The 26,382-nt window shown below is 37.2% G+C and overlaps 1 protein-coding gene across 1 annotated transcript in view; it reads right to left on the bottom strand.

Moving 5' to 3' along the window:
• Positions 1-458: 458 nt before the first annotated feature.
• The window catches only part of LOC132326289 (lipoxygenase homology domain-containing protein 1-like), a 126,480-nt gene continuing 100,556 nt past the window's right edge, over positions 459-26,382 (bottom strand). The window contains exons 34-44 of the mRNA XM_059844288.1: positions 16,922-17,129; positions 15,222-15,281; positions 14,742-14,920; positions 13,965-14,187; positions 10,604-10,758; positions 10,394-10,469; positions 8,194-8,272; positions 7,691-7,976; positions 6,053-6,131; positions 3,173-3,248; positions 459-528 (exon numbers count right to left, since the gene is read on the bottom strand). Of these exons, the coding sequence (XP_059700271.1) occupies positions 459-528; positions 3,173-3,248; positions 6,053-6,131; positions 7,691-7,976; positions 8,194-8,272; positions 10,394-10,469; positions 10,604-10,758; positions 13,965-14,187; positions 14,742-14,920; positions 15,222-15,281; positions 16,922-17,129 (1,491 nt within the window). The remainder of the gene's footprint in view (positions 529-3,172; positions 3,249-6,052; positions 6,132-7,690; positions 7,977-8,193; positions 8,273-10,393; positions 10,470-10,603; positions 10,759-13,964; positions 14,188-14,741; positions 14,921-15,221; positions 15,282-16,921; positions 17,130-26,382) is intronic.

Below are 26,382 nucleotides of genomic sequence, written 5' to 3'. Positions count from 1 at the left end.
AGGCTGAAGGGTTTTGCAGTTTGTTTGGAAAATGATCTTGAAAAGATCTAAATTTTAATAAATTATGAAAGTGAAAAAAAAATCATCAAATGAATACATACTGACAGATTTGAAACAAGCTAAATTTAGCTTACCCACAAATCATTACTGAAACACAAATATTTGAGTATATTACTACATATGTAACTACATACTACAATTATGATTGCTCAGTTCAAGACCATAGAGCCATGTTACAGATTTAAGTTTCTGATATCTAAATTTCTATCATGCAGAGTTTTTGAGCATCTATAATAGGATCAGAATTCTGTGTTCACATTAGACATATTTAATTTCCTGTGATGTTTTTAATACATTGTTTTGACTTTTCTTCACAATAATTACAATGCCTTCAGAATTATAAAAGACAAGTAAATCAAATCTGCATGGATTTGGAGAAGCATCACACTCGGAAAGAATCAGAAATCAAGCAGCTGTGGATAAAGCTGCACTATTGTGAGGCCATCATTTTCATCTTCAGAAAGCCACCTTAGGGGAAAAACATAAAAACCTGTTATGGACACAGCACATATAAAATTTAAGAAACAGACAATTTGTGAGAGCATGGTTCTGCACCTTTGATTTTCTAGGAGAGTTTTTACATTGCTTTGTAGAGAAGAAAAAACCAACCTGAAGGAAATAGAGACTTTTAAACTTTTTGTTTTGGTATTCACATATGTGTAATTTTAAAGTGTAGTTAACTTTATTAATATATTTATGAAATATACATTAATTTTATTCTTTGATCATATAGGTAACTAGTAAAATGATCTAAAGAATGACAATAAAATCAGGATAATTTAGAGTAGGGAAACATATTCTGTGATAGCAACTTATTGTCCTTGGAATTAATTCTAGGAACTCTGTCTTTCCCATATCTCTGTTGGTTCACAAAATACTGAGTTGCATGATGGGCCCAATCCTAGCTCTGCAAGAGCCCATGGAGCTTTTACTGTTGATTATATGAGACACAGGCCTGAGTCCAAAGTTTGGGTAGACTGATTCTAACTGGAACCATGGATAAAGTAGTATTAATTTCCAAAGAGAGTTAAAAATCTTCTATACTTAGGAAGGTTTATGACAGTCTGCTTGATTTGATATCTTCATGAGTGGGAGGGATTCCCAGACAATAAGTACAGCATCAAAGTAGCTCACATCTGTAGCTGCACCATTCAGCAGCTGGGAGATATGGCTGAACATAAACAGGTCCCGGCTGAAGCGTAACTGACTTTGGCAGCTAAAACTGCATGTGAAAGTCACAGAGCCTAGGAAAGGTGTGATGTGTAAGCTAGACAACAGGCACTTAAATGGGTTAGCAAAGGATTCAGCATGTCTTTTAGAGATGCTATTTGTATTGGAGGAATGTTTTTTGTGTGAAAGAATGAGCCCACTCCCATTCACTCTGTAGGCCATGAGACGAGGAGCTCCTTGAGGAGCTCCATGTCTAAGCTGGAAAAGGACCAGGAACTTAGAGTTTCCTCTATGTGAGGAACCTCTGGGTCACTGAGTTATCTGGGGTAAACCTCCTAATCTCTTCTACTAAGTAACTTCCAGTTTGAGTAGGGTTTATATACTTCAAGCTAGGCACATAGCTCACCAAGGCCCCAGTTAAATGTTCTTGTCAGGTGCATGTAGAATCAATCTGTGCCACCCACTCACCCACATCAATGATGTGATTCCAGTTCTTGTGCCAGTCTCACATACTGTTGTACTTTTACTATAAGATTCTAAATAAAATTGAAAAAAACAAATATCTGGGAAAAAAAAAAGTTTGCTGCAGTCTATCTTCTGCAAGAATCTTCCTCTGACTGGTGTGGTCTGAAAGGTCTTACAAGCAAAAGGGGTAAAGTGGTATCAAATCCTGAAAATCCTTTCATGGATTGTATTGCACATCTGAGTGATATTGTGGTTTAAGTACTTTGCTTAATGCCCACTAACTTAGATTTAGGTATCTAGAAGATTAGAGAGCATCTAAGCATGCCTTTGGAGGAAGTTGAAGCAAGGGAAGTTTATTGTTGTTGGAAGAAGTTTAATGTTGTTGAGGTCAGTAACACCCTCACTCTCGTGATTTAGACTCTAGAGACCCACTGAGTATCAAAGAACTTTAAAGGTTCCCTTTTTTTGGTACAGGGGCTGGGATTTGGCTTCCATTAATTGTCAAGTTTACAGAAACATTTAAAGAAAGGATAAAATTAAATCATCTTGGTTACCATTTCTGTTTTCAGATTACCAGGTAACATTCTCTTTCTAGATACAGGGAACTTGTAAATTTTTCACACTTCTGTATTCTCCAGATGCATTAAAAAGCTAATTTCCCCTTGGAAGGACATGAATATGTTTGCATCAGTTATTTATTCTGGAATTCTTCAAGCTGTGAATTATATATTGTAGTGAACAGTCACTCCAAATGTACCCTTCAATTTAATTCCCAATTTTTGAAACTGTTGTTTCAGTTTGGTGCAGACTGATGTGCACCCTCTTTTTGTACATCAGTAGACCTTTACCCAAGCAATCCCAGTACCTAAATACATTTCTAAATTTAGATCATTACACTTCTACATTACATTATATGAAGCTTTTTTTTTATCTTTATCCTATTTGCTGAATGTGTCTTGGGCCCATACTAAGCAAACATTGAAACAGAAGGATTCTAATGTTGCCCTTGTTCAATAAAATACACTACTTCTTCCATGAATTTTGAATCTATGCTGCCATGTTCCACTGTCTTCTCTTCTAATTCCCTTCCATGCCTGTTTGCTTAGCCCTGATATATTTGCCAGAGCTATTTATGTGCTAATGCTTGTATAGTGGTTCACCAGACACCTTCTACCTCTTAAATTCAAAATATGTATGAATACTTTCTCTTGGCAAAGGCATTAAATTATGTCTCTCCCTCCTACAATCCCCCAGTTTTAACTGAGTGGGAAAATCCAGTGTCTTCCTCTAGCAATTCTTTTGACAAGTTGGTTTCAAGTTGGCCAGGGGGTTCAAAAGTCATTGGGGATGGACTGATAAGAACACAACATTGTTAAAAAAAAATCATTACTGTCTTAGAAAACCAGACAGAAGCAACTGAGAGACTTGTGAAAAAGAAAACAGCATGTACAGAGGGATGATGGACTCATCTACTGACCTGTTACAGTTGAAGCAATGCACTGAATTCCTAGCTGCATCTGTGATTTCCACTTTTTCTAGAAACCAGCCACTTGCTGTAGAAGGGAAAAAAAAGGGAATAGCAAATTTAATATAAACAAAACACAAATACAGCATAACAAAGGTTTCTAATTTCATTTCCCAAACCCCAGGTGGTTCAGTACTTCCAAGTAAATTCAACATCAATAATAAAACTGAAACACAGATGATTCAAATTACTACCAACTTCTCTCAGTTTTACAGGGAAGGTCTTTGATGTTTTTGACAGAAAATGTAATGGAAGATTTTTGTTACGACTTAACTTATTTTTCCAGATTGGATAGAACAGGCAGTAAGACAAATGAAACAGAGTGCATGGTAATATTTAATACACTCTTGAAAAGCCATTTTGCCCTTTCAGGTACCTGGAAATGCACTCAAAATGCACCCCTAGTGGGCATTATACTGCTCTTTTCTAATTAATATATTGATATGGATGTGAACCAAGTAGTGAAACTGAATGCTTCTCATATCCCTATTTTTCCAGCAGTCATGATTCAGAATAGCAGTTGCATTTAGGCCAGCACTCATATTTTTTTCAGCTTTAAGAAGATACTAAATGTTCTACTTTAATCCCCTATTTTGCTGTGTGAAGAAATACCTTCATTGTTGTGATATAGAATTTTATTTCATAGAATATCAAAATATTAATATTTTAAAACCAAAACTTTATTTTATATATACAATGTCTGTGCTGATATTTTTAATTGTCTTTGCCAATGCAAATACTTAATGAAAACATTTTTAAACTAATTAGGATCATTCTGCTAGTAGCTGACAACATTTTGGTAATCTTTACGTGTCCTAGAGATAAAGAACTAGATCCTATCTAATTATTTTGGTTTTCAAATATTTGCATAAAGTACTAAGTAGGCAAAAACCAATAAAATATTTTCTATTAGTAAATGCTAAATTTTAATTGTACATGCTGAAAATGTAATATAAAAATATTTGCAAATTGTGTCAGTGTGGAAAAAATGTAAAGGCATAGCGATGTTTCTTTTTATTCAGTGACATTTTCAAAAAAATAGCTGGGTTAAGTAGGCCATGAAGGTGTCTATGTATTCCACCTTCAATTGGCAAGATCCATTTATTGATATTGTGAAGTACTTTTGAAACTCTTTTAATGAAACCTTGTGAATGGTTTAATATATCATAGACTCTACTTGGAATAGATGACCTTTCATGAAATCTCTAAATCAGAGTCAAGATCATCAGCAATAAAATTTTACAGCCTCTCAAATTTACACGACACTTTACAAAAGAATAGAAAGGCAAGTTTGCTCTCTTGAAAAGATTAAAATCTAATGCTTCATCCTTTATTGACAAAACTCCAACAGACCTCACTGAAATCTCCAGGTATGGAGAAATCTAGAAGTAGCTAGGATATATTAGCAAACAGATGAAACATCCCAAAGAGGCACTGTAACATTTGAGGAAGCATGTGGGGATAACAGCTGATGCGACAAAAGACACTTGGAGGTAATTTCAGAGAAATATTTAGAGGAAGGTTGTCATGTTTAAGATGAATCAACACACCCCAGCTGTGCTAGGAAGGCAGTATTAGCAGCTATGTGATGTTGATCAGGACACAGAGAGGGAAAATAATAATGTTGTTGATAAATCAGGACCCAGGAAATAAAAGTTCAATCTATTATTTCGCCTGCAGACTTCTGTGCAACTCTCAGTACTAAAAGTCTGCCATTGTGGAGTTCCCTTCCCAGATCAGATCTAAGCTGAACTGTGTGCATGCATAGCAGTTATCACAAATAAGATGAAAGTCAGCAGGAAAATCTTGTTTATTATAGATATTTCAACAGGTTTGGTGCTTTTTCTGTTTTCAACACCATGAAATATACGACATGACTGGATGGTTAGGAAAATAAAAAACCTGCTCAACTTTCTCCAAATAGGAATTGCTATTTGCAGAATTTTTCTTGGTTCATCCTAGAAATGATAAACCCTTTGGCACTTTATTATGCCTCATGAACTTAGATTAATCAGATTTTATTAAACCTAAACCTATTTGTTTGAGATGGGTTAAGCAAACTTCACCTGACCGGAATATCTTAATACAATCAGACCTTTTTGATTCAACTTATATATTCCCTGCAAATTCAGTTTATGTGTTTGTATCTCTATATGTCTGTATATATCTTGATATCTACAAAACCCTACAGGTTTTTAGCACTATTAAATGTAAGCTCAAAAGATTATATGCCCTGTTTTATTTTTCTGTAAAATTCAGAGTCTAGAGGTTACTGTTCACAGAAACATTTTCCATTACCATGTGTGGTTATGTACTATAGCCACATCCTAACTTAACATCGGAGGAGGACCTGGTGCACCTTGGTGTTCTGAGACTTTCACAAGAGGAGATCTATGGGTGTGAGAGGAGGCTACAGCATGCTTTGACCAGAGTGCCTAAACTTGCCCAAATCATGGAAAGTTTAGCCTGCAGTTTGAAAATTCAATCATGTCTTGAATTGCTTGAATTCAAGACAATCGATTGTCTTATTGTCCACAAGACAATAATTGTCTTATTTATGACATCTACTAAGGGGTTTGGCTGAGCAATGTTTGAAGGATAAAACTATCTGAGGTTTATTTTAACTAGATCACTGTTAGAAAAAGAATCGTGGTACAGTCAAGGGAAATGTGATAGAGAGGGTGAAAACAAAGGCAGTAAAGCTGACCTCATTTGCACACAGGTTTGTATTAGCTGGCTGTAGCAGCAGTGTGACTTCAAGCACCTTTCCAAATGTCAGGCAGATCCTTAAGCAGAAGATGTTTGCAAGGCTACTGAACACAGAATACTTACCAAATCCTTTCCCATCGTGGCCAATTTCAATTGAATGTAGGCTGCCTAATCTTTTTGTCTTAATCTTGAAGGTATCAACCTTTAATAATAAAATACAGTTATTAAAAATATGATACTAATGTTTGGAAGCTTACATATTTGTCCAGGTCAGTTCTGAGACCAATTCAAGTGTAATAGTAGAAGTTCAGAATAAGTGAACAACTAATGTGGCTTATTTTCCCTACTGATGATGTGTGGCATACATCCTCTCCTCTAAGGCCTCAGTTTCAACAAAAGATTTACTTCTCAGTTTATAGTATGACAATCCCTGCCTCTTTCTTGACTTCCATCTACTGTGAAAACATTTTTGGTCTCATGAATTTTCAACTGCTATAGTGTTCTAAAATATTTTTAGTATATGATACGTAAACAAAAATTCAGGAATATAAAAGTAAAAGGCTTTTACTACATTAGCCATTATTCCTCTCAAATATTGTATACTTTAATATAAAATATTAAATTATTTCCTATCGCAGATTTTTAAAAATAAATTGTGTTTTCCTAAGACCTTTGACATCACTGGCTACCCATTGACTTAACTGGATTGCTAATGGGATTTCTGCATATCTACTGTTCTTTTTTGAAGGGTAATGACACCTCCTGTGTACCACCCCCTGTACCAGGCAAAAGGAAATGCTACTCAAGACACTTTTTTACTTGCTCCTTGTTCCTCTAGGTAGCTAGATTTATTATTCTCCTCAGTATGGAAGACAATTCATGGGTAAATATCTTTATCTCACAGATAACCTGGCTGAAGAAACTTAGACTAATTCCAGGTAAAAAGATGATTCATATTGCTGGAGATAATGAGGTAGGTCTCTTAAGGCATATATTTTCACTGGAGTTCTAATTATTTAGTCATTACCTTTCAATAACTCCACAAGAGAAAAGTTACAGAGAATATATATATTTCTTTTTTACTTGAGGGTAAGCATCATTATACTCCATTGCACAAGTGGTGACCAAACAGAGCAATTTCTTTGCCAGAATAATATGTTTATTAAATTAGGAGAACATCCAGCCAAGGCACTAGGACATCATGCAGAGAATCTGCAGTCTTATGCAATTATCTGTATGTGACCTGAGGGTCTCTGAATACCAGCCAAAAGCAGGATGGATCTCAGAATCAGGCTGATGTGTATGGTTCCATTTCACCTGGTTCTAGGCTCATACATCCAGGGGTGATGTCAGCAGCAGTTTCCATGGCAAAGTAAAATGATGTGATGTAAGAGACTGATGTGTTCTCATGCAGGATATTCAAGGTGTGTGCAAGAGCACAAGGCAGTGCACACATGTGCACAGGCCACTCATGCTGTGCATTTCAGAATGAGGAAACATAGCTGGGCACGGAAGGGGAGGCAGTGTGAAGATGTAGTTGGGACTAATAGGCATAAGAGCAGCAGAGATAGCTAGATACAACAGAAGTAAAATGTTCCTTGGTGAATCTGGTGGAAAGAAGAAACACAGGATGAGCTGAGACTCATGTAGTGATGTGGAAAACAGAATAAATGCCTCAAGTCTTCTAAAGAACTTGCGTAGATTTAATGTCTGCTTTTCCAGTACAGGAATGGACACAACCTATTAAGTCTGTGTACTCACCTTTCCTCTTTCAAAGGGGTTTTGATGCTCCAGTGACTGAGAGAGTTGAAATACCTCAGATTTATCCTCATTCCCAAATAAAATAATGTGCACATTGGCATCAGTCCCTGCTCCCCTTTTGTCACCTGTATACACCTTAATACTATACTCTGTCAAATGTTTTGCTTTACTTCCTTCTTTATTCAAGTTGTTATCTATGTCATTCTTTTGTTTCTCTCCTCTCATAACAAAAGATCTTGGAATTTCTCTCTGTATTTTGGGCTTATTTGCATTCACAGAAAATTCTCTGAAAAACAGAACCACATTTGGTTTTGGTAAGTAAATAATATGTTAAATAAAAAAGAAATCCCCTTAATTTATGTGGAACAGCTAAAGATGGACATCTTTTTAATATATCTATTGAAGAAATCACTCTATGGCATTTACTTTAATTCAGTGTCTGCTCAGTGTTTTCAACTATTATGCTATTAAAAATCATTACTAGCTTTACACAATATACTTACTCATTCACTTCAAATACATAGATAAGATGCTCCTTCACAGCTTCTTGCACATGCAGTTTTTTGATGTCCAGTTTGCAGTCTGCAAAGAAGGAAAGAGAATATAGTGAAAATGTTCCATTGCATGACAAGAAATTAGGTAGGGTGTTGTTGGTGTAATGATGGCATTCTTACTATATGAAAACTTCATTTTTTCATTAATTTAGGAATGCCAACAACTGAGTTGCAAGTGCTGGAATGACTACAAGATTCTTTATTTTGTTCCTATTTGTAAACCTCAGCTTAGAAATTTAGAAGTATTTCCTTTGTCTTGGTGAAGCAAAGGAGTGTTGTCCTCACTGTCCTTGGATGGGCATGCAGCAAAGCTTCAGCATGACTCAGGTGGGCACATTTGAGAAGGAAGAGCAGAAATACAGGTCTGTTGCTTCCTCCTCAGTGACTGTTTGACAAGAGGACTGGAGCACCATTCCACATGCAGCACAAAGAGAATGTCATTAGGTGGCAGGTAGGGAGGGAGTTCAGCAGCTCACTGTATCCCTCTGCTGTTTGGGAAACGTTGCTCTCTGACTTACACTCCTTTTTGAATTTTCTGCTGGGGGCTTCAGCTGCATGGCCTGAGTGTCTTGCCACTACTTAGTCTATGGCAAAATAAGAGAAAATGAAGACTATTCATTTTCTCTTCTATTATTTGTAGCTTCAGCCCTGTTCAACAAACTGCATTCCAATCTCTTCTGCCACTATCCGATTCTCTTTAATTATATCAATAGGCTTCTGTGGAGGAATCTAGAACATTGTGTTACACTCATGACCTGCCAAAATAAGTGCATAGAGAGAATCAGAAGATTCAGGAAGGTACCATGAACCGTCTGATCTTAAAAACTTGCTCTCATTAAAAAAAAAAAAAAAAAAAAAAAAAAAAAAAAAAAAAAAAAAAAAAAAAGCATAAATGCACTAGAGAACATTGCCTGGACTGATCAGTCCTGCAGGGTACATGTGATTTTAAAGAGATTTTATGGGATTGGGGATTTTTGGTTCAAAGTCTAGATCCAAACTAGTCTCAGTTCAAACAAGTCTAGTTACAATATGGACACCCTTACTCATCTGAAGTGTTTTATCATCTAAGTAACTCCTTTGGAAGAAATACCTGTAAAACACCATCTCAGTCCTGCCTTCATAACACACACAGAGGCAATGAGCCCAATGACCCTTCTTTGTGAACTGTGTTTTCAAACCCGAGTGGAAAAGTCTCTCCTGTCACGTTTTCCGTGGTGCCCTTTGGCTACACACAATTGCCACAGTCAGTGACTGTCACTCAGACAGATGGCTGCAGTTAACTTCCACAACTGAAGCTGCGGGAAACAGAAGCAGTGAGCTGCACGCCTTGCTCCCCGCAGCAGCATGGCAGGGCTGTCCCTGTCCTTCCCTTCCCCTCTAGAGTAACTGAAGCCCCACACCGTGTCCCCCTGGGGATGACCTGTGCTGGGCACAGGAGGAGTGACCAGCCAAGGAATTCGTGCCCGGGTGCTGTGCCTGAAAGTTTTTTATGAGGAGCCTCGGGATGAGCAAACAAAAAAAACAAGAAGACAGATAAAGTGCAAACAAAGAACCCTTGCTTCCCTTGAAAACTGTCTGAAAATGGTCAAGTGTAATGCAGAGCAATGATTTGCAATTATAGAGCAAATTTCATTAATGGATTTCAAAAAACTTTATAATTAATTCTTTGAATGAGTAGCATGATAGCCATCCTAGAGATAAAGCAGAGAGATGTTGAGGTCAAGACAATTATAAGGAAGTTCAGTGACAAAACTTGCTGACTGCCAAACAGAGGTAAAAATTCCTTCTGAATGTCACAGGGAGAAAACTGAACTGGGGGGGAAACAGTGAGAATAATTGAATCACAGAAGGAAAATTAAACAATACCAATTTCTTACTTGAGTAATAATTATTCTCCTAGATAACTTATTAGTAGAGCATATATTAGGTGCAGAGTATAATTATATTCATCTTTATTTACTTTCTTGATGCAAAAATGTTATAAACTTTAGATCTCAGGATTTTAATTTTTTATAAAACACCACCCTTTAGAAAAAATAGCCAAAAAGAATTAACTAGGATTTAACTCTGGCAGTGACTTTGTTGCCTTTAACAGGAGACTAGCTGTGTGATTTACATGACTGATTTTAGAAAGTAAAAGGTATTTTACCTGTTTTACTGCTGATCAAAAGAACAATTTTTTCAAGTTCTCCCAAGTCAACAGCATCCACCATAACTAGAAAGGACTAAAATAAAATTATTCAGTATTGGAATATAAAACCATGTTTCTTAACTGTATGGGGAAATTTGAAAATAATGTAGGAAGAAAGTATAAGAATGGATTAAAGGGTAAATTTTAAAGTACTTTAAGACAGAGTACCTCATTTTGCTCTCCCTGCTGTACATTCTTCAATGACTGGAGAAGGGATCTGTCTCCTGTGTCACCATGAGTACCATAGATACATGCAGTCATATGCACTAAATTTCTCTCATTAAAAATATTTCTTGAAAATACTGTTAGATGATATGTAACCACTGCAATATCAAGTAAAAAGAGTTCTTGTTAAGACTGTGCCACAGCCTTGCCCAGCAATTTGACAATATGGCATTCTACAGTCAGATGTAATTAAAATTCCAGCACTTGAAAATAATAGCAAAACTCAAAATTTTTGCAATTTTTTCTTCATAATTGTTTTGTTTTGCCACCATCTCTCAGATCTGAAATTTGAGACATGAGGCTGGACCAGCTCAAAACAAAAGGGAAAGGATTGCATTTGGAAAGTTTAATTCTTGGATCACTGTGTCAAAGAGCAGCAAGAGTGGACCTGCCCTTCAAGAGTAGACAAGGTGGAAGCTGAGCACAGCCCCAGCTCAGGCAGTGCCCTCTCTGACCAGGTTCTGCAGCATCTGCATGAGGCAGGCAGAGCTGTCCAGAGTCCCAGATGCAGCAAACAGTGAAAAAGACCTGGGATCCATCCAGGGATTGAGCTGGGGCCAGAAGGAGAAAGGGCCAAAGAAGGAATGAGGATAAGGCTACAAGATAGGTCCAAAGTCTGTGCAGGAGAGGGGGGCAGAGAGAGAACTAGGGAAAGATGATAATAACATGTGGCTCAGGCACGATCCGACTGGGGCATCCTCTGCCCATCATGGCTGGAGGTTCCAGGGGAGTCCAGCCAAGGCAAGTTAGGTCTGTGGCCCTGATGCACTGGAGACAAGTGGAGAGGTTGCATTCCTGAGGTTTGGATCAGATCATACAGTGGGTAGCACTGGGAGAGCCCATTGTACAGAGGAGGGCAATAGAGGGAGATTAATGTAGGTGAGGATAGGAGGGCTAAAATGCTCAAATTGTGGTCTTTGTTTGGGTAGTGTGACCCGATCACAAGAGTAGCAACCAAGCTTTTATCTCTCTAGTGTACTGAATAAATTGGAAAGGGGAAAGACTAAAGGAATCTCTGAAAAGAAATTACATACAACAAGGTTAATATATATGAATGTTACAACTCCATTAATTTTATAAAATTCCAATTATTTCATAAGATTGATATGAATTACGGCTCTCTTTTAAAATTTTGGGAATAATCAGCTTGAAAGTAGCATAATAAGGTTCTTTTCACCTTTTCATTATTTAATTGTTTTGCCTCAAAAACTACAGTAGTGCAAAACTGACCTTCTGAACAGCCCTGTGTGTGAGAGGAGAGAGACAGCACCATGTCATCCCTGGGGGTTCCTGAGGTGTAAACATCTCAAAGGAAGGTACAGGAAAGGGAAACTACTTATGTATATACTCAGCTGGAGGCCTCTGCTCATTAATGCACCCAAAGGCACAAGTGTGCACTGCCAGATCTCAAGGGTCTGTACTCTATCAGCTGCATTTTGATGGCTTCAATTAGCCATTAGCAAATGCTTCACCACAATCCCAAGCATAATTTTTTTAAAAGGAAAATATAACTGAGATAAAATACTAATGAAGCACTCTATGAATGACAGAGCTGTATCTGAAATTTAACATCACATGGCTTCTGGTTATGGTGAGTGTGATTAGCTGCTTTCCATTCCAATTAATACAATACTGGTTTTGCTTTTAGCTGATAAAAGGGAGAAAATAAATTAGGTTTAGAAAGCTGTCAAAAAGCATATCTGGTTTTCACAATAAATTGGGAGTAAATTTGTCTCTAAAGATCACTTTAAACTCCACGTGTACCACCTGCTGTGGAGCTGCTTAAAGCTCTCTTGGACATAAATTGCAAAGATTTGGGGGAATCACTGTCCTAGTTTTTTTATTTACTGGTTACAAATCCATCCTTGAAAATATCTAAAGCATGGGTAGAAAGAAATAAAAACCACAAAAATTAGCTATTTCATTTGTTTGTTCTTTTACCTAAACTTATAGATAATATAACACCTATTCCTTGTTTTTGATGTTTTTTTGCCTCTTGATTTCAGAATAGTTGCAAAGAACAAAAAATATTACCGGGGGGGAAAAAAGCAAAGAATGGGGAAATTATTTTTTCAACAAAGAGGTCAGTGGCAGAGACACAGCCAAGGTCATAAGGACTCCAGTCTCATCCCCGCTTTACCACCCACGCTGCATCTTCTATCCTCATTTCTATGCCTTGTACCTGTATCTTGAATACTTCTGCATGTGACAGTGATCAGTCCTTTGCAAGGGGTGCACTCATGTGCTTTATGTTAGTCTGAAGGTCCTCTTTGTTTCAATCTTGTGTGTAGCAGATGAAAACCATTGAGCCCTGTTCTGTACACACTTGCTTGTGTAAGTGGTCAAGTGAAAATAACACCTCTAGGCAATATAAAATCTAAAGCCTAGACACAAATTTTAGATTTCCAATTGGATCCAAAATATGCAAAATAATCCCAAACTTCAACTTCTCTTACTTCTTCTGAGATTAGTCAAGTACTTACTTTTGGATGCATTCAGAGACCTCACTGAAACTGGGCCATAAGTTCCAATCCAAAGTGTGTTGGGGTAGTTCATTTTCCATCTACTTCAGCTCACTTTAGATGAGCTGACTTATTTCTTACCCAAATAATAAATTTGTCTTCTGCGTGAAACCCAGGGACAAATTATTTGAATATTAAGTATTATTATTTGGTCTTTTAATTATGTTAGTATTTGTTCCATCATATGGCAGCATTCAGTAAGCATCACATTAGGGAATAGGGTGGATTTCAGGTGAAAAGATTTCTTTTATTTTACTCAGCCAAGGTGACAAATGTAAGAGTTGTTGAGCTAGTTTTAGGAGGCATAAATATTTGGAGTATATCAAGGTAATAAAGCTGAAGCTTATATGTAGTTTTGAACTGTTATTTACTGAGAATATTTGTTTGGAATGTGAGAACAAACAACAAAATCACTTAATAGTAAATGAACTATAAAAAATCATGTTGTTAATGTCAGCAATATGAGCAGCTGAGGACTAAACAAAAGAGAATAAAAATATTACAATAGTGCAAGAAAAGAATATTTCTTATAAACTGTTCTTTGTAGCATATAATAATGCTTCTGTGCAATCAAGTGGTTATTGCATTTCCCACTTTAAGGTACAGAAATTAAACTGAGTGGGTAATATTTTCCTTTATACCTTTTAACTTCTTATCCAGTCTCTATGAATCATTAAATAAAGACAATAAAAATTTCTGTTTTGATAAAGGTTTCTAATGTAATACTAGGACATGTTAACCTCCTGAACCACTCTACTGCTTTGTAGTAGATTTATACCTACCAGAAAGTGCTTCTTTTAATGGCCACTGTATAGGGAATTCAATCCATCTGTCTCCATTAGGAGAAAGAGGAAGTGTTTTATTTATGGTGAGACTAAAGGTATCCAGGGTTGATGTGTTCTGTATTTTAAAGTGATGAAGAGACAACTGGGATATGTTGTTTTCCAAACTCTGGAGACCAAGCCTCACTTTATAAAGCATTCCCAGATCAGATGGCAAATGTATCTAGGAATCAAGAAAACAATGAGTTAGCATCCCAACAGAGGTGTGCAGATAAATGCACAGGTAGTTTCCAGGAAGAGAGGAAGTTGGCTCGAAAGGAGTCAGCACAGTCCTGCACCCGTTTGCATCAGGCTTGGTGCTAAAAGTGCCATTCACTTCAAAAGCAGCAGAACCAGGTTGACTGCAGGCACTTAAGGACATTTTAGCTTTATCCTCTAGGGGCATTCGTTGTAATTGTTCTATCAAATTCAAATTACATACGCCAATGATTTCTAATGTGAATAAGTAATGTTAATGTCATTTAAAATGATATGCATTATTAACTATGACTATTTGTTGGGGAAAAAAAGAATATGCTTGATCATCATGAACTTGAGAAAGCCAGAAATTAAAAATAAAATATGGTATGTGACTGAAAACTTCAGCTCTGGTTTTCTTGAATGTTTAAACAATAATACAAACACTAAAAACAATATTTACAGTGCTACATTATTATTTCTCTTTAAAATGAAACTCAAAGGAAATTTAAATATAGGCAAATCTATATATTATTTTACATCATATGTTATTTGGTTCTCAGTCTGATGTTCCACTTTGTTTTCCATGGAAACTGGATTTGACTTGCCGTTGCTTCCATAAAAAACCATAACCATCTTGGATATATTTTCTGACAACTTTTCAAATTCTGATTTTGTTTCTTCTTGATGCTTTGAGAAATAAATCCTCCATCTGCCTTCTGAACAAATAAAATAAGGAAAATAAAAAGGGAAAAATATTAAGGATGTTTCTGTTTTCATATATTAACAAAACTATCTGATATAAAATTTCTTAGACATGCCTTGTTCTACATGGGGAGCATTATTTTATAAGCATGTCACCTGGGTATTGAGCAGCTCCCTACGTTCGTTGCCATTTTTTACAGAGGGAAAACTATTGTCAGTATTGGTAAGTATAATGACATATTTGATTAAGATATTCTCACATTATTATTTCAAAACTGATTAATAAAAAAGTCAATGTAATGATAGAAGCTATACCTGAATTCATTTGGTCTCTTCCTAAAGGCCAGGCAGATGTATTCCTCCTCTCCTGAACTTCTAATTTAAAAAAAAAAAAAAAAAAAAAACAACTTAATACTTTTGTAGAACAGTGTCTATATGATAATAAAGGTCTGTATTCATGTATAGTGAGACAATTGACTGGGTATTATATCATTTAGATTAAAGCTTTAACTAGGAAATGTACAGTGTGATATTCTGTTTAAGCACCATCTAAATATCATCCTATTAAATAAACTGTCTCTAGGGCTGGCTCTTTACTAGGAAAATGGTAGTAACATGAAGATTCAAGTATTTTTCATTTTGAAGCATTTCTCTTTCATTTGTACAATTTATGCTCTGGATGAATGAGCACTAATTGGATGTCTTTAATGCCCATTCTAGAGGCCAATGTTCCTCCCACAGATATGAGTCCCACTTATTTCATTGGGATTTGGTATAGATCAAAGCTGCCTGTAAACTTTAGGTAGTGACCTGAACAGAAAATTAGAATACTTCTTTTGAGTTCATAACCAAGACTGGATTTGCCAATTATTGGATAAAGAAACTCACATTTGTCCAAATCAATGAAGGAACACTTGTCCAAATCAATGAAGTTTAGTAGAAGCAGAACTAAATATTACCTTTTTTTTTTTCTTTTCAGAGATGTCTCAACATACAAACTAAACCAAAGCTGAAATTATTTGGTTTTGCACATGAACAGTTTCCTCCTTTTTTTCTGGTTTCAAATAATCAAAAATTAGAGCTCATACAGCAGAGGAAATCAGTTGAACTAGAATCTTCTTCAGTCTCAAGAGGCTATTGCTGGACAAGGGCCAGCAAATGCCCAGGGAGTTAGGGAAAATAAATCTAGAACATGTTTTGTAATCCAAGGAGTTAGAAAGAATAAATCTAGAACATGTTTTGTAATCCAAGGACTCATCTATACTGTCAATTAACTTCTCTGAGAGGCAGGAGAATAAATACATCTGTCTTAGAGGTACATTCTGGGCTGTGGCGCCTACTGATCTGGTTGGAGTGTGTTGTGGTTCCTCCCAGCTTGCACACCAGATTGAGTTGAAATCCATGCTTGGATTGAAGCCATGACACAAGGAGGGAGGGAGGGAGGGTGTACATTCCTTTCCTGTCTGGACAAAGAGCCACAGGAAGTGGGCTCAGAACTGCTCCTCTGTGGCCTGACTACTCACATGATGTCAGTCAAAAGTATCTCCAGTTTCTGGCAAAAGTTGTTCAAACAATGTAGCATAAATCATGTAAATTAGTCATCTTGAATACAATGGAGATATTTTCTCCACTGCTTAAACAGAGTTTTCCCCGCTTTTTACCTCGTTTTCACTCTGCCTAGCAAGTAATTGGTATTAGAAGCTTAAAAATAGTTTGCAGGTGTAGAAGTAAGACTTGGAGAGGTAGGAATTTGTAAAAAAGGAATAGGACAAATTTCTTGGCATTTACACCACTGAAAATCTGGAGTAACAAAGCAGAAATTATCCTCTGGCAAATTGTGGTTATTAACTGGTACTAAAACACAAAGTGTTCAGACACACTAATTCCCTGTATAATGACAATGCTCTACTGGAATATTTTAAATCACAACTTGTTTGTAGAAGCAAATTGTATAGCTGCATTCTCCAGTTTGGACTGAATTTCTTAGCAGATGATAGTTTGAAGATAGTGTTGACCTGTGACATCCAGAGTTACTGAGGCAGATCTTTTTCCATCACGTCTGTCTTTAAGCCATGTTTGAGCCATAAACAGTGTTTCTGTCCCTGAAGATGCTGACTCTTTCACAATAATCTTCTCCAGAAGCCAGTCAGAGCCTCTTCCTTTATCAACAACCATGCCTTGCAGAATACCAATATCTACTGCCTCCACTTGAAAAATATCCACCTGAAAAATTCAGAATCAGAAGCCATATGGAAACAGAATCATGTAACTAAATTATCAGTGTATTTTGAAATAAGAAAGTGAGAAGAAAATCAGGATTTTTTCATTAACTCAATAAATAGCAACAGAACCAGAAATGACAAGTTTAACCATGCTAAATGCCTGCAGTAAGAAGTATTTCTTCCCTTTGTGGTACTGCAATTTACAGCTAAACCTTCTCTTTGCCCACACAGATTATCAGTTGCCTGTGCTTACTTAATGAGAAATTTTCCTTCCCAAAATTGATGTTTAATGATCTACAGGGAATATACTTAAAAAATATCTTACTCTCAACAAAATAGATCCCAAGGGCTATTTCAGGAATGAAATACAGGGAATGAGAAGGGTAGAAACAAGCATCACAGAAGGAATCTCTAAAGAAAGAATGACAAATTTGGTTCCAGATTTGGATTAACTTGTAGGATTAGTTTCAATATAAGTAATTGAATGGAAGAAAAAATATTAAATGAAACTGCTGAAATAAGTTCTGTTATTCTCTATCAGTTAAAAAAGCCACAATAATTTTACAATGTTAAGAACACTGAAGTAAGATTCCTTAAGAGAATTGTGACATATCAGACATTCAACACTTTCACAATATCTGATTCTGGCTTTTTGTGAGTGCTACACTTATTTCCTGTTTCCTCAGCAGAAAAACAGAAATTAAAATCTTGACACAGAAACTTTCCACATTTTTTTGCTTTATAGATTTATGAATTATCATCTCATTTCTACTGGGGTTGATAACTGTAAAATCTAGTGTTATTTGTGATGGAATTTCCAGCATGATTTAAAGATGCAAAGATGGTTTTGAAGGGAATAGGTAGCAATAATGATGAAAACACTTGACTCCTAAGAAGTCTTGAAGTCTTCCAAACGTAATTCACTCTGAAGTTGCTCTGCCAGAGCAACCCATAAAGGTTTATGCAGAGGTGAAATAGAGAATAGCAGTTCTCTTGCTCCACCACTTACAGTTTTTTTCCTGGATAGGTTTTCTAGCTGAAGAACTGATGAAAATTTGTGTCACAAAGATGATCCTAACCAGCTTGCAACTTAATAAGACACAGCATAAGCTCAAATGTTGAGCTTAAAATTGCAGATTAGGTATGACCTTCCACTTTAAAAAGAATCCCCAGAAACAGAAAAATTTTAAATTTGTTCTTCAAATTTTGTTTCTTGTTTTTCATTAATATCTGTACATGTGAATTTGAAAGTGTGTGTTTGTGAATCACACCTTTAACAATGTCCTAAAAATAATAATCAATCTGTTATTGATTACTCTATAACTTGTAGACAGAAAGGTCATGCTAGTCAAAAACAGCTACAATGTACCATCTAATCACCATTATCACATCTGCATTATCACTCTTAAGTTATCATGTGAAATGGGAAAATGAGACAATGATATTAAGGAAAAAATCTGAAAGAGGCACTTGAATAGCTATTCTTTCTCACAAGGGGTCAAGGTTATCAGTGGCTTAGTGAATCTTACAGCAGAGCAAATACATTGGAACAGCTGAAATTCTAGATGGAGTGCAGAACTGCAGGAAAAGTGACTCCTCTTGATGTTTTCCTTAGCTAAATCAAAAAATTAAGGTTTAGTGTCAACACAACCATTTTATTTTATTACCTATTGGACTAATTTGATGATTGAATACCATTAATTTGAACTCTTAATTTACATTAATTGTGATATTAATTTGATTTCTTCTTATTCCAGCTTTAATTGGATTGGTAAAGTTATACCATCATGCCTGAATAAAATGAATTTGTTACACTTATTAAATGAAATGTATTAAAAATACATGCAGTTAGGAGGTGACTGAAAAACACAGACTGAAGTAAGAAACTTACAAACCCCTTTGTCTATCAGTAAAAAAAAAATATTTCAAGTTCACAAAATGCAAAAAAATTTATCCTAAAATTGCTGCTATTTCTTGCAAATGATAATGCTTATAGTAATGCATGATTGTTGAGGTTTAACCCCAGGCATTATCCAAACCCTGCAGAGCTGCTCGCTCACCCCCTCACCAGCAAGATCAAGGAGAGAATGAGAATGGTAAAATCTAGAAAATTTGTGGGTTGAGATAAAGTTTAATAGAGAAAGCAACAGCCATGCACACGAGCAGAGCAAAACAAGGAATTGATTCAGTGCCTCCCGTGGGCAGGCAGGTGTTCAGCTATCTCCAGGAGAGCAGGGCCCCAGAACTTGCAGAGGTTACTGAGGAAGAGAAATGCCATCACTCCAAATGTCCTCCTCCCTCCTTCTTCCCCCACTTTCTATACTGAACATGATGCCATAAGGCCTGGAATATCCCTTTGGTCAGCTGGGGTCACCTGTCCTGGCTGTGTCTCCTCCCACCCTCCCATGCAGCCCCAGCCCCCTCCCCAGGGTGGCAGCACAAAAAGCAGGAAAGGCCTTGGCTCTGTGCAAGCCCTGCTCAGTGATAACAAAAACATCTCTGTGTTATCAGCTCTGTGCTCAGCACAAATCCAAAACACAGCCACATACCAGCCACTGGGAAGAAAATTAATTCTACCTCAGCTGAAACAAGCACAATTATTTTATTGGAAACACACAAGAAAGCTCTTATCAGATACTTGTAAGAATAATTTCTTTTTAAGAGGAAAGAGTTTTCCAGAGAATGACTAATTTTGTGGCATGATCATCAGCGCCTCCAAAAAAAATCTGCTGTGAGTGATCCACTCTTGGAAAGGAGAGTTAGGAATTTGGGAAAACTACAGACAATAATCTGCTGCTTCTAGGCTGTCCCCAGAAGAACAGTTGGGTCTGACTTGCATCAAGTTTGATGCTTAACAAACTTTTAGTACTCATTAACTTCGTGACCTAATAAATCAGGGACAGCATGTGCTGTGGGTTATCTATGACCTGGAGGATCCTGCCACAGATAAAAGCAAGTGTTGTTGAGGCACAAAAGGTTTTCCAATTCCTTTTTCCTATGAAAATAAGTATATTTTGATGGAAAAAAATTTGTGAAAAGCTTGATGTTTGGTTTGTGTTAGGCACAGTGCTTCATCATTTGTCAATGTGTCACTTTAACGAGCTCACTTTGGAGAATGTAAAATCTTAGCAATCCATGGACAAATCTGCAGACTATTCAAACATCTAATAAACTGCAAGTTAAGGAACTATTAAATAGACTAGAAATTGTGTCATCTGGGGTAAACTCCCAGATAACATTTTCTCTTTATGTGTGCATTTGAAAATCTACACAGTGTAATGAGCTTTATTTTAGTCAAGAGACCAAAAAAGAACAGAGAAAGAGCAGCAACTATAATTGTAAGAGCTAAAAACAATTGGCTAGAGATAATTTATTTGCTAAATTTAATTCTCTTTTCTCCTCTCAAGCTGTCTGCAAACAGATTTTGACATATATTTCATTTTAATTTTATGAAATTCAATTATTATTAATAATTTAGCTAATATTTTTGTAGATTCATCTGAGACTATGGATTAGGCATAAAATTTCCTAAATACTCGAGTTATTGTCAGGTCTTGTACATCACATGACATTCTACCCTTTATTTGACTTACAAATGGGGACCTTTGAAATTACAGGAGGGCTAATTCTTCTGCAAAAAGAAAAAGAGAGAGGAAGAAAACACACAGAACATAAGCAAACTTATAGAATATGAAATTTATCTTCATCATTTTCTTCTAGGGAATAAAATGTTACTTGTTTTTTAGTTACTACTAGCAAATTAGGTTTGAACTGAGAAGTCACCTTAAATATTGACAATAATACATATTGTCTAATTCAGCAGAGCTTCTGTTGAATTTTCTCAGAAGAGCAGTAAAACAATTTCTATGTATGTACAGCCCACTAAATTTTCTTAATTAACATTGCCTGGAGAAAGAAAGATATTCTCCCAGTCTGAGCAGCTAAGACTGACAATGGTAGAGCCATGCATCCTCTGTGACCCAGAAGACCTGCCCTGACAAAACCACAATTGGTACTTTTCATACTTCTTGGCTAAGAAAATAAGCACTAAAAAATTCCTTTATAACAATAATTCCAGCAATCCTTTCAGAATATTTTTTTCTTAAGTCTTTTTCAGATTTTCTTCAAATGTTTATTTTTTTTCCAGGAACCCACGTTTTCAGCCTTTTCTTTGAATCTATGACCCAGTTTATTATGACTTGATTCAGTACTCTTCTGTGACAGCGCTGGCAACATATCACTGTCTGCAGCAGCTGCAATAGCTCTTGTAACAGAAGAAGCATTTGAACAGTCACTGTGCAATATTTACCTTTATAAATGCCAATCATTTTACAGGCTCGGTATTGAGACTTGATGGTTGGTTAATGATGATATTCCCAGAAGAACTGAAAATGGCAAGTCAAGACACACCATATGCTTCATTTCATCAACCTGTATGCACAAGTGATTTCCCATACTGCTAATGTTAGTATCATTTTAATAGGCTTTTATTGGAAAAGGAGTCAGAGTGTCTAGATAAAGGACCTTTTCTATTAAGCTTAGTGAACCTATTGATTTGCTGCCTGATTATTTTGATCTCACTTGTTAATCTGGAGAAACTCCACTGAAAACAAAGGAGTTTTAACACAGGTAGGCAAAATAAAGGCTCCCTGTAACATTGAGCCTAATCAGAAGCGGTGTGTAAACATTCCTGGAAAGGGAGAAAAAAGAGAAAAATTACTTTTGCCCCTTCAGACTGTGGTCCAGTGGGCTCTTCCAGTTGTGTTGAACAGAACCTCTCCACCCTGTCCCAAATGCTTGTCACACCACTGCGTTCTCTTAGATGGACATTATTACCTTTTTAGTTGGGCCAGGGCGACCACAAAATCAGCTCCAGCAAAATTTTATCAAGATAGACCAAGTGAAAAAGCCCAAATCACTAATGATATGGACTGCTTAAACTAAATAAGCATTTGGACAGAGCAAATGTCACTGTGCCAGCAGACTTCAGAGGTGGAAATATTGGGTGGTAAGCAGCAGTGATGACAAGCACTGGCAGCAGTACTGCCTTGGCTCAGCTCAGTGGAAGGATGGACAGTGCCTCTGACTGTGCCCTCACTGCCTTGTAGTGTTCTGTGTGCTTCTTTAAAAATGCTTATTTAAAAACAAGGGTTTTCATGCATTTGAAAAAGCCAACCCTGAATTTCCTTCTAGACTCACATTTCTGCAAGCATGATCTTGTATCATGTTAAATTCTCAGCTATAAATTAATTGAAAATTTCTATCTCTGCATGAAAAAAGTAACATAATTTATAATGAATGAATCATTCGAGGTTTCTGATAACCCACCTTTATCATAGTCTTCAACAAGATTGGTGAAGAATCAGTGAAAGAGTAGGGGTAGTAAAAAACCCCAAATATATTTGCCCTGCACTGAACTTATGTTAATAATCTTAGTATAACTGGACAGAAATCTTTTTGAAATAAGATTTCTATGCCCAAAACAGCAACAGGAGTAAGAAAGAATAGAGACATTTTATAATGGTCAGTAGCTATGAACATTCTGCTAACTAGGTAAAGACATTTCAATCAGACTTTAAAATGTGTTTAATAAAATGCAAAAGGACTGCTACATAGGTCAGTATCATCAGCCATATCCAAAGCTGTGATCACAAATTATATCAAACAAAAGAGATTTAAAAATCAAGTAAAAGCAGCAACAAAACACAAACAAACATAAGACAGTCATCACTTTGGACAGATTCAATCCCATCTGATGCAGCCTGATTGTAGGATTGATTTAATAACAGTCCAAGTTTGAGATCTGGTTTAACAGTCAAAGAAAATAGGATGAATGTAATTTTCTTCAACTTCAGAAATGCATATCACGGTATGATATTTTGATTAAGACGCTATAATCAAATATAATAATGGGATAATAAAATGTCTAACTTGTATGTCTCCAAGAGCAGCTGTAAAAAGAGAAAATTTTCAAGCACATCTCATTGCAGTGAACCCAGTTAATAAGCTTATGCTCTTTAGCATTTCCATGATTTATCAGGAAGAAAACAAGATCTCAGAGATTATGCAAATACAATCTCCAGTTATGACACTTGAAGAACTAGGGTGCTAAATTAAAGAGTGCTCTGAAAAGATTTGTGAGAGTTAATAAATCACTGGAAAGCCTTCCTTTAAGTGAATCAAGCAGAATAATCTATTTAACTTGTCAAAGGCATACTGATTTTCTTATTGTCATAAATACTGTCAAGGGCAGTAGAAATTTGGTGTAAGAGAGCTATCCAAACTAACAGTCAAAAAGTGTGACAAAATTCAATTCCAAAAAGTTAAAGTATGACAAATTTAGCCAGAAAACTGTGTGAATCTCTAATATTTAAATGAAAAAAACAAGTATCCTTTAGATTTGAAACAACTTTCCAGCTAGATTTAAACTGGATCACTGGTAGCCATTCATTTGGAGTTAGATATATTTTCTGAACTATTTAACTTGAACTGAATTTAATTTAGTTCTTGCTGCATTGAGGAAAATTATTGAATATTTTATTTCCTGAAAAAAGCACACTTGTATTAACCATAACTATTTTAAGATTTTTAATAAATCAAGGAAATAAATTTAGCTGCATTTTATTTTAAAATTACCTTGTTTATCAAAACCCTGAAATGAACAGGACATAAAATTCACTTACCCAACTTGGCCTATCTAAAATAAGCCTATATAGTAGGACAATTTCCTTCAAAGAAAAGAGCATGTACTCTTTGAGGTTAACTAATTTCATTTTAAGATAAATATCCAAATGAAAAAAGAAGGTAACCATCACTCCCTTTCTGCAGCAGATGCTAAAGCCATCATGTTTGAACAAATGTGTACAATACAGGCAAGTAAAACTAAGTGAAATGCATTTCAGCCTTAGAAATGTCACTTATGTGGTTTATTAAGATCTATATAGACAGAATGAAGTACTCCCCTTTTGCAATTAATTTTGCCCAGTTTTCAATTTTTTGCAAAAAAGTTTTACATATTTTCTAGCCCTGAAAGAATACATCTGGAAACTGAAATTAATTATTCACACAGCTCTAAACATCAGCCAGTGCTGTACAGACAAGCTGGGTGATTGCAATGGGATGTTCTGACTCTGTCCCTTATAAATCTCTCACTGACTGGGAAATGCCATCCTGGAGGTATCAATGAGAACTGCACATAAATCAGGTACTTGCCAGGGTCTCCTAGGATTTTATAAAGTTTTAGGAAGGTTCCTTCTTTCTGCTTTTCTCCTTGCAATTTCTGACAACCTTCACCAGCTTTTCCTTTCAATTTGATGGTACTCCGTATTTTCCTAGTTCCCATCTGATTAATCCTTGTGCTCAAAGGATTTAAACATGGTGTAACCAAAAGTAGCAGTCAAGTGGCCAAGGTGAGTTGCTCTGGCACAATCAGCAGCTGAACACTGCAGTGTGGTACACAGGGGATCTTCCCAAAGGAACCTCGGGACAGCAGAGAGAGCCCCCCAGGAACCCACAGCTCGAGCCACAGCCCGTGACAGGACTCAGGGCCAGAACCAATGGTGGCCAAGCTCCCCCCATGTACAGAAGAAGCCCTGAGGGAGTGAAAGCAACCATGAGTGCCACAAACAGAGCTGGCAAAGACTGAGGGAAAGGTTGAGGTACTTACTGCCATCTTTGCCTCAGTCTCTAACAGTAAGACCAGTTGATCTTCCAGCCCCCCTGAGATGTGAAACAGACACAGGGAGCAGAATGAAGCAATCCAAAGGGAAAGGACCAGCAACCTACAACAGCACAAAGACACACATATGGGGCTGGATGGGATTCACCTAAGGGTACCTAGGGAGGTGGCAGAAGTGCTCACCAAACCTCTTTCCATCATTTACAGGCAGTCCCAGCTAACTGGACAGGTCCCAATTGACTGGAAATTAGCAAATGTAACATGCATCTACAAGAAGGGTCAGAAGGAGGATGCAGGGAACTGCAGACCTGACCTACGTGCCAGGGAAGGTCGTGGCACGGATCACCTCGAGTACCATCACACAGCACACACACAGGCTCAGCCATCATGGCTTTGTAAAAGGCAGGTCCTGCTAGACCAACCTGATCATCTTCTATGACAGAGTGACCTCTGAATGAAGTGAATGAAGGAAAGGCTGTGAAATTTGCTAAACTGGACTTTAGGAAAGCTTTTGATACAATTTCCCACAACATTGTCCTGGAGAAAGTGTCTGCTCATGGCTTCAATGGGTGCACTCTTCTCTGGGTAAAATCTGACTGGATGGCCAGACCCAGAGAGTGGTGGTGAATGGAGTTAAATCCAGCTGGTGCCTGGTCACTACCAGTGTTCCCCAGGGCTCAGCACCAGCTCCAGTCCTGTTTAATATCTTTACTGATGATTCGGATGAGGAGATCAATGGCAACCTCTGTCAGTTTGCAGATACCACCGAGCTGGGTGAGAGTGTTGATCTGCTGGAGGGCAAAATGCTCTGCAAAAGGTTCTGGACAGGCTGGATCAAAGGGCCAAGGCCAACTGCATGAGGTACAGCAAGACCAAGTACCAGGTCTTGCACTTGGGTCTTAAAACCCCCTGCAATGCTACAGGACTGGGCAAGAGTGGCTGGAAAACTGCCAGGTGGAAAAGGACCTGGGGGGTCTGGTTGACAGCTGCTGAACATGAGCCAGCCCAGTGTGTGCCCAGGTGGCCAAGGCAGCCAAAGTCATCCTGGCCTGTATCAGCGATAGTGTGGCCAGCAGGACCAGGGCAATGATTGTCCCCCTGTACTCAGCACTGGTGAGGCCACACCTTGAATTCTGTGTTCACTTTTGGGTACCTCTCTACAAGAAAGGCATTGAGGTGCTGGAGCAAGTCCAGAGAATGGAAACAAAGCTGGTGAAGGGTCTGGAGCAGAAATGCTATGAGGAGCAGCTGACAGAACTGGGGTGTTTAGCCTGAAGAAAGGGAGGCTCAGGGAGACCTGATTACTTTCTATAACAGGTTGAAAGGAAGGAGGCTGGGGGGGACGTTGGTTGCAACCAGATTGGGGTTGGTCTCTTCTCCCAGATAACAAGCCACAGCATAATTTGAGTTGCAGCAGGGGAGGTTTAGATTGGATATTTGAAAAAATTTCTTCAATGAAATTGTTGTCAAGAATTGGAACAGGCTGCCCAGGGAAACATGTAGTCAGGGACATGGTTCAGGGGTGGACTTAGCAGTGCTGGGTCAACAGCTGGACTTGATCTTAAAGGTTTCTTCC

Source organism: Haemorhous mexicanus, chromosome 1 (assembly GCF_027477595.1).
Source record: "Haemorhous mexicanus isolate bHaeMex1 chromosome 1, bHaeMex1.pri, whole genome shotgun sequence".
NCBI lineage: Eukaryota > Metazoa > Chordata > Aves > Passeriformes > Fringillidae > Haemorhous > Haemorhous mexicanus.
Note: the sequence above shows the minus strand (reverse complement) of the source record. Positions and strands in the feature narration are given on the sequence as shown.